At 31.2% G+C, this 21,063-nt stretch overlaps 2 protein-coding genes across 2 annotated transcripts in view; one reads left to right on the plus strand and one right to left on the minus strand.

Moving 5' to 3' along the window:
• Positions 1–9,945: 9,945 nt before the first annotated feature.
• LOC124357179 (hexamerin-like) lies at positions 9,946–19,994 on the plus strand. Its single transcript, XM_046808700.1, has 9 exons — positions 9,946–10,061; positions 12,205–12,338; positions 14,340–14,495; positions 15,765–16,331; positions 16,526–16,684; positions 17,450–17,632; positions 18,270–18,714; positions 18,882–19,018; positions 19,516–19,994. Exons 1-9 carry the CDS (start codon positions 9,977–9,979, stop codon positions 19,792–19,794), a joined length of 2,145 nt encoding a protein of 714 aa, XP_046664656.1. The 5' UTR covers positions 9,946–9,976; the 3' UTR covers positions 19,795–19,994.
• Positions 19,995–20,383: 389 nt separating this feature from the next.
• Positions 20,384–21,063, minus strand: part of LOC124357181 (ATP-dependent RNA helicase HAS1-like) — a 32,359-nt gene continuing 31,679 nt past the window's right edge. Inside the window, exon 12 of the mRNA XM_046808701.1 lies at positions 20,384–20,562. Coding sequence (XP_046664657.1) covers positions 20,516–20,562 — 47 coding nt within the window. The 3' untranslated portion in view covers positions 20,384–20,515. The remainder of the gene's footprint in view (positions 20,563–21,063) is intronic.

Raw genomic sequence — 21,063 nt, forward strand, 5'->3', positions numbered from 1 at the left:
TAATTTGTTTTATCGGAATCCATTTGTAATGCGGAAAATTTGTGAGGCTTCTCAGTCACTGAAACACAGTGTAGCTACGTGACTTTTGTTCTAGAATGATGGATAAGTTCAAACTAATCTTGCTGAAACTCATTTATTTGTAAAATAATTTAACAATTCTAGTTGTTTATACATATCGATAACATACTTCTGCGGTGGGCATGTTTAATTTAAATATGTAGATAGGTGTTGAGCTATGAGTGTATCAAGCTCGTAGTATAATAACATAATAGGCTTGTATGAGTGACTAAATTATTTATATTATATGAACCATCACAGTGGTTCCAAATGTTAAGGTTTGTCAAATTCTCACGTCCTGAATAAAAAAAACTTCAAAAGGAAACAGTATTTAACTTGTAAAATTCAATCTTTTTTTTAATTTGTGATGATTTAAACATATCCTTGTGCAAAGCGTATTAGAGCAGAAATTATTCAAAATTTAGTGAAATATTGTAGATTAATATTACAGATACCAAGTTTCTCTAAAACGATATTGTTAGATACGTGTATATCGTGTATATATATATATATATATATATATATATATATATATATATATATATATATATAATTTCAATAAACATTGAATCAGAAAAAGTACTTGCTCCGCCGGGACTCGAACCCGGATCTCTCACTTACCAGGTAAATGTGCTACCATTACATCACAGATTCCTTACTTTTACCTTACTTTTTACGATTCAATTATTTTGTATTTGGCTGTATTTGTCACATATGTGTTTAAATAACCAAACTAACATATGACCGAAAGTCTAAACATCTATCAAATGACTTTTATTTACATTAATTAAATTTGTATAAATGGCAATAGCCAAATTTAATTTCAATAAACATTGAATTACAAAAACTACTTGCTCTGCCGGGACTCGAACTATACAAATATATATAAGCTATGATGTAGTACTACTTTAAATGCTTGTACGACCACCAACACTTCTAGTAGTATCTACAAATATAACAGGTAAATTAGAAATACAGTTTAGAGTTTTATGATGGTTAATTAATTTAATTGTATAATGCATAAAATTTAAACTATACTCATCAACATAGAACATAAGTAACCACAATATTTATAATTCTTTATACCATCGATAGCATACTACTTATCAAAGATATGCCCTATTAGTAGCTCGCGAAAAATCTTCCTAATTGGAACATAAAATAATATAACTGCTCTTTCAAATGTTTTGGTAAACCACAATTAGGTTAAAAATTAAATTTCTAGAGGCCTTAATGTAAGTGTTATAGTTGTTGGATTCTAAATGGGCTCCGTATAATTTTAAACATACGTTTTTCTAATGAAAGGAATAAAAATTAATTTCGAATAATAGAGCTAAGGCATCGCATGCCAAAATTGTTTTTACATAAAAGTAACTTTAAAGTTAAAATAATCTTCGTGCCATTAACCTCTCACAAACTATTTAAAGCGCTTTAAGAGATGTATTGCTTATGATAAAGTGTAATAAAATTACTTTTTTAAATATTATTTAATACTCTGAAGATCATTTAGAGACTTGATAAAACCTTTGCAATAGATAGTTCTGAAGACCTTCATGAGATGTCTTTTGGAAAATATCATGAGATATTACCCTAGGAGATTTATGGTATGGGTATTATGGGTATGGGACGTTTCCCAAAGAGCTTCACGGGATTTTCCCAAAGTAGCTTCATCGGATGTCCTTTGAGATTTGTCACGGTATGCCTCCCTTACAAGCGTATTGGATATCCTCCGAATACCATCATGAGCTTCCCTTTAAGGGATGTCCGTCTGAGAATGGAATGTCATCCTGATGCGTTGAAAAGTTATCTTTGAATGGTTGAGCATTAGCTACTCAAATGGCTGTAAATACTTCATGCCTGCCTGTCTGTTCACATGATATCTCGAGAAAAAATGACCCATACACTCAAAATTATTGTACATACAGCTTCATTTATGTATATGATGAAAATATAATTCTATGACGATGCATATCACTTCATGAGATCTGGTTGAGCGTTACTGAACATTTTTACATTGGGCTTATGGGTAACCATGATGGCAAAGAGAAAATCAGAGAATGGACAGATTTGTAAACAAACTGAGTACAATGACCTGGCATTTAAATGTGTGACATAATAGCCCTTGTAGCCAGGGTCTTAATATGTTGCATGTAACGTCAGAAAATTAAATTCTGTTCGGGACACGTGGTGTGACGTACTCCTACCTCGTACTACAAAAAAATAGCATTTTATAATATGACTTTATTTGAATTATTTAAAAATATATATATATATATCTGTAGCAATTTTTATCAAGTATAATTCTACTCTTATCATAAATGTTAGTTGCAAAAGCTACGGCTACAAAGTTTAGTTCAATGCCCATTTATTCTTGGTATGAACTCACACCAAACGTTATCAATGGTTACAAAAAAGAGTATTTGATTGTGCTCTATCGCTTATTTGAGGTTATCCTTATCCAATATTATTATAGACTTCTAATTTATTCTATACAGATAAAACTTTTGTCATACTGTTATCTAAAACTATCATGACTCTCTTGTTCTTCAATACATGCTATAAATGTTTAGTTGACTATCTGTCCTGAAGATCTATCGCAAAGATTAAACACGTGACATTTGCTAAAGTTACTCAATTATATGACGAAATGAAATAAAATCTACAATTAAAATTAACACAAACCTATATTATATGAATAAATAATTTATCTTATGTGCCAAGTATAAGACAATTGGCGAAAAATTAACAAACTACAAAAACCTTTTACATATTTTGTACATAACATTATTAACATGACATTTATTATTTGTATCAACACATTACTTATTTCAATATTATAATTTTCTTATGCCGTAAAATAAAACATACATACATAAAAAACGGAGGCTATAATATCTTTCAGTGACTTTCACACATCTCAGGAGAGTTAAAAATGGCCACGATGTCCTTGTTTTAGAAGAAAATTCCGTGCAAAGCCGCGGGTAATTGCTAGTGTAATTACAATTGTATGGATGTTCTGTTGATAAAGTAATAAGTATAAGTATAAAGGATAACTATAATAAGTTTACTTACTTCAATAAGTTACCATGCTCTTGGTCGCCCTCTTCCTTATTCATATACATGTGCCTCCACATTTTAAATTATTTCACGTTAGCATGTTCAAGAGTACGAACGAAACCATTGTTGAATTATCCTGAGTATAAAAATCAAACATCAAGATTTTATATTACTGGCTTCAAAACTCTCAAGAATTCTGGAATTTATTTCATCTAAGTGTGTTTATTTGGATAGTCTCTCGTTTAGCTTTAGTATAAAATACTTTTAAAACCATTTGACTGAACTCCAAATCTTTTAATTTTTAAAACCGTACTTTTTATCCGCTGGAGAAACATTAAAATTATCTAGGTATCTCAAATATTCTCTACTCACATAAGGCAAAATATTAAGTGAGACATGACATCGTGATCTATATTTTCTTCTTTTTGTAGATTTTTTTAAATACAAAATCAGCCTATTACTTTCGCCCTCGAGAAGAATTTCTACATGACTTCATCGAACATGACCCCCAGAGCCCAAAACTACATCAGTTGAAAATGTTATACTATATAACGCGGCTTAAGGAAAGGATAACTGTCCCCAAAAAGTTCAAACTTGGTCCAAAAATTTATCTCATCATTCTGTCGGCTATGTTCGTTGGTCAGCTTCGTGCGCTATTTCGTTTCAATATGATAGACGTTTAAACTTTTAAAATGTCATAACTCCGTCATGTATGAGCCTAAAGAAAGAGAAAAAAGTTCTGAAATGCTTATAAGATTTACTAATACTTTTGTAATAAGCAGTTTGGTTGTATTTTGAACGGTTTTCGAGATATCCGTTACATGTAAATCTCATAAGAACTTTTCTATCACCAGGAACCAGTAATAAGAATGCTGAAACAAGTTCAAACTTCGTACAAACATTTACATTTTAAATACCTTGACTACGTTCGTTGGCCACCTTGGTATTCGTTTCAATATGGCGGTTGTTAAAACTGTTTACATGTACAAATCTATTATTTATGAACCTAATTAAAAATCCATAGCATTTCTGGAGTGCGTATAATATTTACTAAACATTTTATAATAAACAATATTTTGGCATTTTGAAATGTTTTCTAGAAGAAATTTATTAATCATAAGAAATTTGCTATCGATAAGAAATAGGAATGCTGAAATGAGTTCAAACTTGGTACAAAAATTGATATTTTAAGTATCTCGACTAATCGTTAACCAGCTTGGTAGGCTATTTCTTTCCGTTATAGCGGTCGTTAAAACTAGTAAGAACTCACAACTCTCTGAGAAAAATCTAAAACTGCTCTGTAATGTTCATAACATTTCCTAAGCTTTTTGTTATAAGCCTTTTTTGTGTATCTCGAGTGGTTTTGAGATACACAATGTAAATGTGAATCCCATGAGAATAAATTAATAATATTTCTGTTGTCACAAAGGCCACCTACTTCTTCCGACTAAGACTAAACGGGAAGGACTATTATATTATCTTATCTATCTTAGCATTATTTAATAATAATTACACAGCTTTCCCCCATTGAACTATAAAACCCAACATTATAAAACATTCTGAAAATTTCCATTGGTTAAGAGTATTTATTGTACCAGATCATATTGTTACGTTTTTTAATAACATACTATGCATTAATTCAACTTTAACATGCAATATGTCTACTCAATTATTAACATAAATTAGGTTATTTTATCAAGGTAAATAGTTAAAATAAGTTATTATCCTTAACTAACAAAGACAACGAAAACAAACTTATATTATTTTAAAGGATAAACTTACATAAAAAATATAATTTACATACAGTAGACAATACGACATATCTGCATAAATCAATTAAATGAGTACAATGACAGAAACCCAATGTTGAATACAGATGCAACTGTGATCTAGAGGATTAATTGGATCCACCGCCTCCTCTCCAGTTACCACTATCCGCCAGACGGTACACACACCTGACTGCTAAGCCTCTCACTGTGGGGATTACCTCGTGTCTATCATGGAGGGATTAATTTGTGATTTGGGACATTTTTAATGGATGTTGCCAAAATGTGACAAAATATCTGTAACTCCTACACATAGTGTGTCGTCACTATCACATTATTCAGAATTTTAGGATAAGATTATATTAAATTAATTTTACTATTTAACTATTGTACTATGCTAACGGACTAAAAATTGCCATAAATACCACAATAGCCTTTATCTAACAAAATCTGATCCATAATATAAGTCTGGATGATTTAGCCAATAATGACATAATATGGATTTGTTATAATAAGTCTAGAATTTATCTGATTCGCTTTTGTTACTATGGTTATATTGTTTGTTTTATATAAATAACAAAAAATAATAAAAACAACTGTAACATGCTTATAAAAATTCCATATTACATAATTATTGGCTAGACCACACAAAGAGTTTCACTATTATTAAGAAAAAAAGTTTTTTTTAGTAAAATCTTTTATGACATTAGAGCATTTTTACAATGTGTAGCCTGTTATTACAGTATATTTGCATAGTAATATTAATATAACATCTTAAATTATCATTGTTTTTATAGTTGGGTTAAATCAAAATCATTGTATTTTCGGTGTAAATCTCCTGTTTGACTTAAAAAAGTAATTCAATTTATTTCATTATTCACAAATTGGGCTTACATTAAAAATGTAATTACATCGAACCAATTTCTGGTGTACATCAATCACGATTTTAATTTAATTTTACTCCAGATAAAAATTAAATCTTTAATTCTTTTTCAATGATAATGTTTTGAAAGCTATTCTATGTGTCAAAATGTTAAACATCTAATAAAATAAAAATAGCAAAAATACAATTAAAGTCATTAGAGCCATTAAAAAATATTGCTATCAAACTTTTGGTATTCAACGTTGGTTGTATTATACGAGTAATTTTGAAATTATAAACAATTATTTAAAAATGTAATTATTCTAATCACAAATGTGAATTATTTGATCAAAAAATCTGGTTGAGATGAGAAGCTTTGATTTAATTAAAACCTTTATAACATATTCAACACACTGGCACAGCATTTTCAGATTTTTGGACCTGGGCCCCACACCAGAATTTTGAAGTAGCTGGTCTTTCTAGTAGTTTAAAAAATAATAATCAGTTATTGACATATAATTTTTTATCTTAATATTGAGGGAATTTATATAAATTAAACGTAACTTGGTTTTTAAATTTATAAATTACAAACTATCAAACACTATGAATCCTTTTGTAAAAGTTTAATTAACCTAACTATAAAAACCTTTGAATAAATTGGTAACTTGTCTGTTATATATAACAGATAAGTTACCAATTTATACAATGATCCAAATATTTTTATTGATTTAGACTGATTACAGCAGATTGATCAAATAAACCACATTGTGATAAAACTAATATTATGCAGAATGTGAAATAAGATTATTTAAACAACAATGAGATATTTTATATAGTTTATATACAAAGATTTTATGATACTCGTACAATAAAATTTATAGATTATTCTATGATTTACAAGTACGTTCAGCCACACTCAGTAATTCATTCATTCTGAGATATTGTTTTTTTAAGAATGATTTATTTTGGAAATTATTAAGGCAAGGTAGGAGTATGCCACACCCTGTTGTGTTGCATAACAGGCTTCACTTGAACATTTCAAATCTATAGCTACCCATAAGACCAATGTAAAAATATTAGCTAACGCTCAGCCAAATCCCATAGAGTGACATGCACCATCAATGAAATCAGTGTTGTCATTTAGGAATGAAGCTTCATGCACCTTCAAGTCTATAGGTCACTTTGTTTTGGAGATATTGTATGAATAGACAGACAGACATAAATGGAATTTTTCCAGCCTCCTAGGGTGATAGGCTTTGCTAAAGCTCAGCCTATCAGTTGCTATATACTTTTGAGTACAATTAAATACATATAAATCATGATGATGTACAGTTTTATCATTATAATTAGAATAAAAAGATTCCAGGGTGAGATATAATTATTTAAATGTGTCTGTATTAGTAGTTAGACAATCTAATAATAATTGAATTTTTTACAGTTAGTATTTTGAGGGTTCTGTTAAATTGGGGGAGATTTATTTCATCTGAAACAATAGAGCTAGAGTCATGCTGAACAAAGGGATTCAATTTCAATGGGATATTTTTAATGGTTGTATGGATAGTTTTATAAGAAGAGTTTGCCATCTTACCTCATTAAATTAGCATTAGTATCTTTGTGGGAAGATCAACTGGAACAAACCACCAATTGATTATAGCAGTGGCTGGTTCAACGACTGAATAACAAAATCCGATTACTAATACCTACCTTTACTTCCAAAAGGCGTTTAACAAGATTCCCTAACCTTTTTTTGGGAGGAGGAAGCTTCTATCTTTTGGATTTTCTCATGTTATTTTTCACTGGATCAGGCCCTATATTTCAGAAAGAACTGTAAGAGGAAATTGTAGTGAGGGTTATTCTGAGAGTTTCATTGTACACATATAGTAATGATAATAACATTTAGTATGTTTGGGAGAGAAGTTCTTCCCTGTTACACACACTAAAATGAGCTAAGACTGTCATGTGATCATTAAGGGAAATAGGAATCAAATTTTTCTTAAACGAGGACAAAATATAATGAGACTAAATCAATGAGTGGCCGTTTTAAAGGTCTCTACGTGCATTTCATAAGCCACTCTTTCAATTTGGTTCTTTGTCATTCTTTTAATATATCTTTTCAGAGGAACTATCTTGGAACCTTGAAAGAAGTCAAATTTATTCTGAATTGTATCATTATTCAAGACCTAAATCCTACTGAGGCAAAAACCAAAAAGCCAAATTTTGTGACACAAGGTGGGTGGAAGTTTAGATGAAATCATATTCTTTACGGATATGTCTGTCGTCATCATTAAGACCTTAAAACAAATTCCAAATCATCCTAATTCAGATTTTTACACTTCAGGCAACTTTTCTCTTTGTTATATTCTACTCTAAAATGCTGTTTTGTTATAGCAATTATACAAGATTTTAGGGCTTTCACACCATTTATCAATATTACTGAAATTAAACTATTGATCTTGTGTATTTTCTCAACCATGTTAACGATCTCAAAAGAAAATTTACATATACGAGGGCAACAAATGTTAAATTCATTGTGGAACTGTTGAGTGTTTTATTTGTCAAGCGGCTTTACTAATGTAAATGAGCTTAGTGAAGTTGTTAGAATCAGTGTTAATGGTCCAAGGGAAGTTTCAAAGCAGACTCATATGAATATATACTTGTCAGATGATCCAGCAACTACATATCGTTCTTCAGTTGTTATTCGCTTATTAGACTGCTATAAGTTGATAGAATCTTTTCAACCTCCACTCTTATTGAACATGAGATACAAGAAGTAAGTGTAACACTAGAACAGCTTTGGTTTGCTGATACATAAGCTTAAAGTACAAGTTTTTAATCTGAATTATCTTGTGTAGGATAAACTGGATAGTATGCAGGAACAGGCAACCAACATATTTTATTTCATGCCTAATAAATGTGACAAGTAGACTTTTTCAGTAAATGAATGAAATGTATATTTTCAAAATCTTTGAAAACACAATAGAAGAGATCCGCTTCTTGAGATTTACTTTAAACTAGTTTTTACATGTCATAAATTCATATTGATTACGTTTGCTCCAAATTAGCATCAGGTATTTATGTTTTAGAGGTCTCTAGCCACTTCAGAGAATTGGTCCTATTCAGATTCTAGTGACAACTTACTATGCTTTGATTTATCCTCATCTCATCTGCAGACTGTTCCTATGGAGGAATGTGCAAGCAACCGGTTCTTAAGAGCGATCTGAATCACTGCAAAATTAAAATTCAAAGAAGCGTGCAGGCTAGCTTTCTAAAGGTTGCAAACTAACCTTGGCTCTGCCACATTGTGTGTTTGAATGTACCTTGACCAACGGATGAGACATTCACTCGCATGATCAAGAGGTAGAGAAAACTACCAGACTGAGAGACGTCAAACTGTATCTCATGCAAGCTTGCCTTCACAGACTTGTGTTCACCTCATCAACACTTTGGCAAATAAAATTTCAATGCACATACCCTCAAAGTTTTTAAAACTACTGCCTTGTTTGAAGTTTGTTTTTAATGATGATAGGATTGTGAAGGAAACAGGATTTTTGTGGACATTTGCCATTGTTCTGTGATACAAAAAAAACAGTAACCCTACATTTTGTGATCTGCAATCTAATCTCTTCCTCAGGTGAATAACACGTAACTAGATTATAGTTATTATAGTTAACTCGCTTGAAACATTATTTAGTGTTAAATACATATTATAATGTGAACTAAATTATGGTATAAGAGCAGCACAATCAGAAGAATTACATTATGAAAGATGCATAATGAGTGTCAAAATTGATGTCTTAATGAGAGTTTAATGTGATATGTGTTTGTTAGAAACTTGACGTTTGCTATACAAAGGTATATCCGCAATAAATATTTCACAATAATTAACATTCATCTTGTAATTTTGCAACACAAAAGCTTCACTTTCGAGAGAGTTTGAACTGTAAAGGCTGGTATGATTTAGGATATTATATAGGGACAGTTAAATAGTACAATTTAAGTGCATCTATATGAATGCAAACGAAGGTTGCTTTGCCAACATTACTGATAATTAAAAACATACTGTACCTAAAAACAAAGGTGGCAAAACACTGCAAGACATCGCTAAGTTAATCCATAAAAATACAACGGTCAAAGTTACTTTGATAACACCGATTTGACAATAACACTTTTAGGAGTTTATCGAGGTTAAAAGAAGGTTATCGAGGCAGTGAACAATAAATACCGTAACAGACAGATGGTCAACACACACTTCACCATGAAGGCTGTGGCACTGCTTCTCTGTGGCCTGGCATTCGCTGCCGCCAAACCCTACAAGCAAGGTGAGTTGCCTCCCTTGTTAGAACTCTAGAAGAAATCTCTGTCACCTTCTTTTCATTTCAGTGTTATTATTTAGTTTCAATCCCAAATAACAAGAAACAATAGTAACAAATGTTAGTTCTGGATTAATTTCTTGATATTCTTGTTCAAGCACAAAAACTATTGTTTACATTTATTCAAAGGGTGTACATTAAGTTTTTACTTACAACCTTTTTATATCTTCTATTAACCCACACCAGTGTTTCCTTCATTTTGTAACTGATTGCTTCTATGTATACAATGTTTTTAAATTTTAGAATGTATATACATGTTTCCTTAAGTATAAATTAAATCAATACTAAAACACTACAAAGAAAAGAATCACATTTTGTAGTATATATCGTACTTCATCCTGTACGCATTTTGAGAAATTCAATTTTTTGTCTCTTGTAGAATAAATATTCTTTTTAATGTTTAATCGTGATATTCACATATTTTCTAAAGCTCAACAATTGTATGTAATATAAATGTCAATCTGTTATGTTTTGAGCTAAAATTTCCTTGAAGTACATATCATGACATCATATTCCATTATATTTCTTATAAAGTAATTATTTTCTTTAATTTTGCATAATCAATCAAACATATTCAATAACAATACAAATAAAAGAATACAATTTGTATAGTGTGGCGGTCTACTTCCGTGTTTGTATGAGGATAAACTAAATAACTGTTTTTTATTGTTTTTTTTTATTGTTTATTATACAAACTGAACATGACAGCATTACATAACTTACTGACAAGAAGCAAGCTTCTAAATCTATGTTTTCAGTACAAAGAAATGTAATTATGTACACCTGTAGTGCATTTCATCAAAGGTTTAGTGTACAAGTTTTAAAAGCGTAACTTTAAAACAGAATATAAATCTTACAACTAACATTTATACAGGATTTTTACAAACTCTCCTGCAACTGTTTGAGAATTAGTTCTACTGCCAAGACAAGCAAAATATGTAATATAAACAAGGGGCAGAAATGCTTAGTTTACCGTCTGTCTGTATTTATGTGGTTTTTAGTTTTTGTATTTTATATACTTCAGATTTCAGTAAAGATATAAAACTTAATTTTGGCACAATCATTTTTATTTCAGCATCAAACCAAGAAAAAGGATAAATTATACTATCATATTACGTTTCAAGATGGCATACTGTTGAAATTTTAAAGCTTAATACTATGAAAACTAATAACATTATGAAATGTTTAAAGAATAATAAAAGTTTCTAACTCTAATTACAAACATTTTACAACCTAAACCATAAAAACCGATTGGTAAATAATGTAGATGTAGGCTTTTAATTGTCGTTTGTGGTAATACATTGCAAAATTGTCATTGTTTACGTGTTTCTGGCATCATTAACAGTGCATTACAGCCGTTAAAAGCTTATATCTACATTATTTACTGCCCAACTTTTATGATCTTAACATTTTTCTACTGAATTTAACTTTTATTATTCTTGGAAACTTTTTATAATCTTATTAATTTTTACAGTATTAACCTTCAAAAAGTTTAAACTAACCATCTTGAAAATGTGATATGATAATGGTTTTATCAAATTTTGTGTTCAGTCTTCTTAGTTTAATTTGTGTTGATCTTGTATGCACAATTGAAGTTATAATCAAAGATTTCTGGCCTATAGTAATATCTAGACTTGGTGATCAGTCGGTACACAGTTGCTCTGGTAAGTTAGATGTGAATACATCTGGTCAAAAGAAGATGGTTTTCCTGAATTGGTGTTTAAATATAGTAACAACTCAGGCGTTAATACATATAGCTACTGGGGTCTGTTGGGACACAATGTGCTAACGCAATGCTCTTATTCAAATGGAAGCTACTCATTGACTCATCACCTACTTCATACAAAACTCAACAATACATAGCGTATTTAGGATAGATATCAGAGTTCAATATTGCCAGAGTTACTTACTTATATAATTCATTTTTCTATTTTAAATATAAAATCCCTTCATATAATGTAGTTATACGAGTTATGGAAAATGTTGAACCAATTTGAATGTTTCAACTTTTGTACTGACCAAAATATTTAGGCGAGACTACGCCAACTCAAGGTCTCTCCAAGTAACTGAGTTTGCTTCTCTATGTTGACAGCTGACAAGGAATTCCTGCAGAGGCAGCAGGACTTACTGAGGCTGCTTGTGAATATACAACCAAACACCTACAGCCAGGAGGAGCAGCAACAAGCCACCTCCTTCAACTTTGAACAACAACAGCAAAACTCTAACGTAAGCTTTCTCCGCAGTTTTAAGTGATTGTTTACCGCATTTTCAAACAAGAAATTGTAACATTCAGCAAATACTGGGGATGGGAAATATTTCAAAGTGACCTAATGAGAAATCACTTATATTGTTTTGTAGTTCATATTATTGTTAAAAAAAATTGATAAAGAAATCTAAAATATAATTTTTATACAGGAAAAATAAAGGGTGAGAAACTGCAAGATAATAGTAAAACTAACCTCATTTATTTTTAAATTTGTATTTTTTCATGTTTAGGATTATTATCTTTTAACTATTTGAGATTGTTCATATGTTTTATTGCAATTTTTAACAGATAATCACTTTGATCTAAGACCATATTCATCATAAATATATCTTAAAACTGTTCCAAACATTTTGTACCAAGTGCATATATGAATAACAGTGTTGTATTTTTCCAATTGATAATATATACACTTTTAATAAAAACAGAGGATAGATATCGATTTTTTTAATGTTAACCAAATTTTATTTGCTTTAAAACAATATAATCATAACTTCAAACAGTTCATATTTCTTAGAAAGGTCACCTATGTTTTTTTTAATTCTTTTTAATGATGGGTTACCAAAAAATCAAACTAGAGTGCTCCTACGACATTTCTATTTATCAAAAAATGTATTTTAAATTAGGATTTTATAAACTGATTCTCTTTCAAACCAAAATAGCAAAATTAAAAAAAAAAAAAAACACTTTTTTCTGCATTAATTTGATTGAGTGTTTCATTTTGCTAAGTGCTAATCTTGAGACCGGCTGGACCAATTTAACTAACTCTTTTTGTAAAATATTCATTAAAACCCTAGGAAGGTTTATAGGAAAGGAAAGATTGGAAAAGTTACCTGAAATATTTTGGAATCTGGAAAAACAGTAATATTTATGTTTCACAATCCAAATTTAACTGATACTAGACCGCTGTTAACACTGTCAACTGAAGTTTGACAAAGTGGCTGAAACATCTGTTTACTTTAAAATTTTATAAAATATTAAGTACATAATGCTTGATCAGTAGTTATTAAGATAGCAAAGACAAACTTAATATCCAACTTTGACTATTGTGCCAGTGACGAATTAAAATCATCTAATTCATTGTAAATAATATTTAAACACTGTTATAAAACCAACCTTTAGTGAACAAAGATATGAATGTTTTCACACAAGGTTTTCCACACTGTATGCGTACGTATATAGTTTTTTTTTTTTTGATCGGGGAAATAAGGCACCGACCAAAACTAAGTTTTTGTAGACTCTTTTAAAAAAATATAAACATCTGCAAATGTGTTAATCTTTGTGATTTTTTAATAAGAAATCATCAAAGTGTAAGTATATCTTTCTCAACTATTTATGTATATCCACTGTAGGTTTATCTTCTATATTGCCTATGAATAAGAATTAAACAGAATATTTACTGGAATTTTCTTGATTATTTTTATAGAATACATTCAAATGTCTCCATTAACTTTTATCACATTCAATCATATTCATTTCTCATTATTAGTTTTCTCTTAAAAACGTTTACTGCAGCATTTGAATTGCTGTAATGTTTTTCTACATTTATTTCTTTTAATATAACACTACAACTTTGTCTTTTGAAGTGTATGTTGCTGTATGCTTAAGTTTTATGTTGCTTGTGTTTATGTCGTTATGTTTAGAGTAAAATTAGAAAAATACATAATTTATTGTAATTTATTCTTGGATTGCCTCTTATTATCAAGATTCTTGTTTAACAATTTTTTTCTACTATTCAGATTATTGATTAGCGAGAATATGTAATTCAAATAGTGAATTATTAATACATTTTTTTTAATTCGAGAACTGATTAACACAAAATCCACTCTAAACATTTAATGTCATTATAAGCATTACACCTGGCTTGTGCGAAGTGTTCAGCTACTACAGTCCTAACCATTTACATCCATCTGTCCATCTGTTCAATCTCTATCCATGTCTAATACCACTTCAATGTCCCACAGAATCCAGATGCTGTGAAGCAGTTCCAGTACGCATACGAGCAGGGCTACCTGCCTCGTGGCGAAGTGTTCAACTACTACAATCCCACCCACTTACAGCTAGCTATCAAGCTGTTCGACCTCTTCTACTTTGCCAAGGACTATGCCACCTTCTACCAGGTAAGCATTCCAAAAGATATAAATCATTACAAGAGACACAAATAACTATGACAATGCTAACACTTCTAATCACATTTATGCTTCATAATATAAATGGTAATTGTAACTCATTGTATGTATAATATTTTTTGGTAAAACATTTCTTATGAAACTCTATTGTGATCTCCTAATATTTAAAATTTACTTCAAAACATTCAATAATTGCATTCATAATGGGAAAAAAATAATTAACTTACACCGTTCTTAATTTTTGAGCAATGAAAGTAAAATTAATATTATTTTAGGATGTTTATTACACTACTTGACATAAGTTTTTAAAGTAATTTGATTTTTACTCTTGTTCTTGTTGTCTGATATGAGACAACTCAGAATTTTTTTAATATCAAGCCAAAAAAGACAAAATAAAAAGTTATTAAATCAAACTGGCTGAAAATTATATCCAAAAGTTTTTGTTTTATTTTTCATTGGTCTGACACTTAATGTATAAAATAAATAGGTTATATGACTTTTGAATTGGTTTTCAGCGCTTCTTCGTCATTTTTGGAAAAAAATATGTAAAATAAAAAATGGTTCAAAACAAGTTCTTTGTTTAATTTCCATTATTTAAATGATGTCAGTGAAGGGAGACATTTAATTTACTTTCTGTGTTCTAGATATACCTAAAGAGAAACTCACTTTTGCGTATCTGTAAAACAGACAGATGGTTTCATTCATTGAAGTACCATGAAGTTTTAGCAAATATTTAGAAAAGAAAATATAATTGAGATATGAATAACATAAAATGAAATGAAAAATGATAAAAGTAAAGTATAATTGAGATATGAATAACATAAAATGAAATGAAAAATTATTTATTTCAACTGGCAATGGTAAGACCAGATGGCCCTTTCTTACAAAACCTGTATTTCAAAAATAAAGTAGCTATAATTCATTAAAACTAGCTACCAAAATTATTTTTAATTAAGAACTTAATTTGATTTATTTTACAAATGTATGTAATTTTAAATGGGAGGCATATTTATAGTGGTCCTATTATGAAAAAACATTTTCTTATAGTACTTACCAATTACCACTAGTAAATTACTTTAACAAAACAGTAATTTATATAATTATAGTTACAAAATCGTTTTGTTTGTATTTTTAGTGTAATTTAGTATTTACAAATTTAATCTTCCAAGTCTACATAATAATTTTACTTAAAATTTTACTCCTCAATCAAACTTTAGCGTATTAAATTACTAATTCACCATGCCTACTGTTTTGTTTCAGGCTGCCTGCTGGGCCCGCGCTCATGTCAATGAGAAGATGTCCGTGTACTCCACTATCGTGGCTATTATGAACAGGCCCGATACTAAAGGCATGGAAATCCCACCCTTAGCAGAAGTCCTCCCTTTCCTGTATGTCAACACTCGTGCCGTCCAGCAAGCCCAGAACTTGAAGCAGCAAGGTCAGAAGCAGGCGTACGTACAGTCCAACAACACCTACTACTACAATTACAACCCGGAACAACAACACCCAGAAGAGTACCCCTACACCAACCAGTACCAGCACTACGAGACAGAACAGTACGCTAACCAGTACCAACAACAGTACCGAGAGGGTCAAGTCAGCTACTACAACGAGGACGTCTATCTGAACCAGCAGTTCGCCTACGAGCTGATCAAGAACCCCGCTTGGTTCAACAGCCAGAAGTACCATCAGGAGAAGCAACAGTACCAGAACAATGGAGAGAACTTCTACTACTTCCTGCAGCAGCTTTTGGCTCGCTACAACCTGGAGAGGTACTCCAACAACATGCCCAGTGTGCAGCCCTTCCAGTTCAACCAGTACATCAAGGTGTGCCTATTACACATCTCATTACTAAATGTCTTGTGGAAAACTCAGACTTAACCTTTTTTTAACATATGCAATAGAGTGGATATACCTAGCTGTCTTACCTATATTTGTAACTGATTTTTATTTTATTTATTGTTTAAATTTTTATACAAATGATCATGGAAATATTTATTGTATAATTTGTTTTGTTCCAGTATGGCTACAACCCTCAACTGCAGTTTGCTAACGGAGAAGCTGTTCCTGCTCGCCCACACAACTACCACATCAACAACGCCAACTCTTATCTTCTGGAGGAACTGGAAATCCTGGACGGGCGCATTGCTGATGCTGTTGACAGCCATCAGGCTCAGGCTGTAAGTGGATCTTCAGACTTGTACTTTATCCAAACGAGTTGAAAACTTACACTTTTAAGATTGTAACTATATAAGTAACAATCTCTGACACAATTGAAGCACAAGTTTTCTCTTTACACATCATACAATGTTCAGCACAATAAAGGAATTAACTATATGTTAAAACTTCCATACATCACATATCACTACCGAAATGCCTCTTACAAGCTGTACAATACCTGTTATCAAGAAGGCTCTTACACTGTGCTTGAAATTGTAAAGATTAATGTTCAAGAAAAGCCTCAAAGTTACCTTTGGAGCAGAAAATTTATTTGTAAAATGTTGTTCATTTAATCTCAGGAATGCATGAGGAATAATTCAGTTGATTTCTCAATTTTAAAATGTGGATCTTCCAATTAGGATTGGAATTGAATACCTAACTGAGAACTAAGTTAATGACACTTTGTTGGTTCACTGTTTGCCTTAAGTTTACAGATAAATTTTTACGATACTCTGTGTAAAATTTAATTGACATGTTGCAAAACAGCTAAATGACAGAAAACCAAGCTGCAAGCTTACTATTAGTTATGAAAAACATGGTTGTGATTTAATGACTAACGACGAAAACAGAATGGGTAAATAGAAATTGTTCTAACATTTTAGACTTTCAGGAAGAACATTTATAAAAAGAATAAAAATTGTGCTTAGTACTGAACCCTAAGGTAAACCAATAATTATAATGAACAATAGTTTCTCAGATTTAATAGTCGATAAATGCAATTTTAGGTTGATGGAACCCACATTAAGTTTACCCCAGAGGACGGAGTGGCTGTGTTGGGTAACTTAGTCCAAAACAATGGGGATTCAGTCAACAATCAATACTACGCTGCCTACAATGGCACCTACGGTTATCTCGACCAATGCAGGAAAGTGATCAGCAGCACCGTCAACTCTAAATTTGACTACCATGTAAGTTCTGCCAGTTTTACTCTATTTTCTTTCATATTGTCTTTCTGTGACAGTTATAAAATTCAAATGTTAGAAATGGAAAATTTACTTTGGACATTTCCTTTTCCATTAATATATTTCTTAGTTTGTGTCTCCATATGTAACAATCACTAATAACAAAATAAATCGACTATTTAAAATCACACTTGGCATGCATAATCCTCCCTGGATGATGCACTTTTTATTATCCACATGATTTAGACTATCACCATGAATTTGGGATATATCGTACAATGAATCTTGTTCTAAAAGTCACAATTAATTGATGAACGACTTTATCTGAACTAATATATCCTAATCATTGTCAATAATGTGTATAGAAATAACAACTATCTTTGTGCTAGATATTATATAAAAAGTATTATATCTTAATTTAATGTAAATCTTCTTTCTTTATGAACATAGTTTCAAAATAAGTATTTAAAAGTAAGATAAAGTTGTCATAAAAATGAAGTAGGTATCAATAATATTTTATGATACATAGGACAGTAATCATTATTTTTACTTCAAACATAATATTTCATTTTCATAAATCATCGTGTTTCGCATGTCAAATTTGTAGTTGTATGCAAATACATACTATCAAACATTGCTGCAGAATGCACCTGCTGCCATTGAGGTCGACGAAGCCGCCAACAGAGACCCTGCCTTTTACCAATGCGTCTCCCGTATCGTCAACTACTTCCAGCAGTACAAGAACCAACAAAAGCCATACAACCAGGAGCAGCTCAACTTCCCAGGAGTGAAGGTCCAATCCGTGTCTGTCGATAAGCTCGTTACTTACTTCGACGACTCTGAGATCGACCTGTACAACGTCATCAATTACGGGCAAGGAGAGCAGCCACAGAACTACCAGTATGTGGCTCGCCAACCACAACTCAACCATAAGAGATTCAACATTGAGGCTAAAGTGGACAGTGACAAGGAAGCTGAAGCCATTGTACGAGTCTTCATTGGTCCCAAGTATAACTTGCAAGGCCAGCAGATCAGTCTAGAGTACGCCAGGCAATACTTTGTTGAGATAGACCGCTTTATCACCAAATGTGAGTAATGATTTGTATTCACTTTAATTTTGAAGGCATTACCGGTAATTAATATTGGTGATTAGCGAAACTTAGGGTCTATGACATAACTAGATATTTATATAATTTGATTCTTGTTTGACAAGAGCAACTTGAACTACATTGTCAAAAGTGGTATCTGTTTCCAGTGAAGAGTGGCCAGAACAATCTCGTTATCAACTCTATGCAGTCTAAATGGTTCGTTCCACAACAACCCACAACTCGTCAGATGTTCAAACGTGTAGAGGAAGCTCTGCAAGAAGGCAAACCTTACTATTACGATGAGGTCAGTATAGTACAAAAATATGTACAGGCAGTATTTGAACCACCGTAACACCTCTACAGTATATTTGTGACATCCTTTTTTTCAAAACTTATTAGTTTTGTAAAATTAGTTATGCTAATTAGACACATGGCAGGTTTATAAGTCTCATAATTAAAGCTATAATCTCACAGCAATATTAGTCTCAGTGCAACCATTCTGCTTGGACAATTATACTTCTCCTTTATTTATAGTTTTCCAAAGTAGTTCAACATGGCTAAATATTATTTTATTACATCTATTTTTATAATCATACTATTACATGCTCAATTTGTAATAAAAATCATTAGCAAATATAATATTGTTTAGAATTTAGTGGTTTTAATTTTTAATAACAACTCAAAATAAAAATATTTTCAAAGTCTTGCTTTAGGCTTTTGCATTGTATATTGCGATGCAGTATACTGTATTTACAGCAAGGAAAACTATTCAGTCTAAGGCATGTATGTCATAATTTCCAGACCCAGAGCAAGAAACCCGTTGTCTTCCCCCAGAACCTTGTTTTGCCCAAGGGCTCTAGGGCCGGCCAGGAGTATGTTCTTGCTGTATCTGTCCACCCCTACCAGGGCAGCCAGCCAGAACAGCAGGAAGAGAACAGACCCTATGACAACAGACCCCAGGGCTTCCCCTTCGACCGTGTCGTTCGTGACGTTAACTTCCAGCAAGCCCAGAACATCCACTTCCAGACCGTCAAGGTCTTCAACAAGGACCAGAATGAGATTAACAAAGTTGAACAATAGAGATCAAGTTTCTGACACTTCAAACCATCTCAAACAACAACATCTCATACTTTCTTTAATACTCTCTACTCAAAACCAATAGACAGTTCAGGGTTACACTAGAGCACTTAGTTGTACACCTTAGCTGTGGTCTTTACCTTGAACTGTCTGTTGACTTTGAGTTAAGTATTACGACAAAAATAAAAAGTACTGACTTGGAACTTTTACTGTTTTTATTTTCCTTAACTTTAACCTTTGAATTAACAAGGTACTTTGGTACTACACTGGTACTTTGCAAGGGAAAACTAGCTGGTATTCTCTATTGGCTTTAATATGTTATCTGAGTTTCTTAAATGAATACGTACAATCAAACATTGAAGCTATAATGAACATTTATCTACACTAGCTTAAAACTCTTTGTAATCATCACTTTCTTGATATTAAAACTGTACTTCCTACACATTACATAGCTATGGTGGGAAGAATTGATTCAATATGAATGTTGATTTGATACACGATTCAATATCTGAACTAAAACTGGAAACACACACACAATTCTCCTTATAACAAGATTTAAAGATTGGGAGTGATTCATTCACAAAAGGCACAGTAAAAATCAATACATATATTTTTAACATAGGTATTCAATGTACATATTAACAATTTAAAACAATTATATCATAAACTCACAGTATGATTGTTTAAATGAAATAACACTAAACTTATCTACTCTGGCAATCACTTAAAATCTTCTCTTGTATGGAACCATGTTCTGCTTCGGGTCCGTATCTGTAATATCTGTTAAGGAAAATTCTTATAAAACCAAAAAAATAGTTACCACCATACAGTATAGATGGTATGTCATTGTTAAAAAAGTGATTGCTTTACCAATTTCATTTTAGTTCAATGATTTATATTTATTTTTCCCTCGTTTTAGTAATTATAAAATAAACTAGGAAGCATCTTTAGAGTTCAGAATAGGAAACAGTTAGATAGAAAGTGTGAAACAATTTGGTGATGGTCATTATTGTTTGTTGACATAACGTAACCATTTTTGTTCACCAACTTTCGAAATTATATCCAGCTTTTGGGAATTTCACCAACTAAAATTTCCTGTAGATCCTACTACATGACACTATAATTTGAACAGATAGTTGCAAGTAAGTTAATTACAGCTTTTTATGAGAATAAAACAAATTTTTAAGATAGTTGTGGACAATGTTGAAACTGATTTAAACTAGCATAAACATTATAATATAAAGCATTGAAATATTAAAAGGTACAATTATT

The sequence above is a fragment of the Homalodisca vitripennis genome, chromosome 3, assembly GCF_021130785.1.
Source record: "Homalodisca vitripennis isolate AUS2020 chromosome 3, UT_GWSS_2.1, whole genome shotgun sequence".
Classification (NCBI taxonomy): Eukaryota; Metazoa; Arthropoda; class Insecta; order Hemiptera; family Cicadellidae; genus Homalodisca; species Homalodisca vitripennis.

Coding starts and splice junctions, on each gene's coding strand:
- LOC124357179 (XM_046808700.1), top strand. CDS start 9,977: ATGGTCAACACACACTTCACCATGAAGGCTGTGGCACTGCTTCTCTGT. Junction 12,339..14,339: donor AACAACAGCAAAACTCTAAC/GTAAGCTTTCTC, acceptor AATGTCCCACAG/AATCCAGATGCTGTGAAGCA. Junction 18,715..18,881: donor AGACCGCTTTATCACCAAAT/GTGAGTAATGAT, acceptor ATCTGTTTCCAG/TGAAGAGTGGCCAGAACAAT.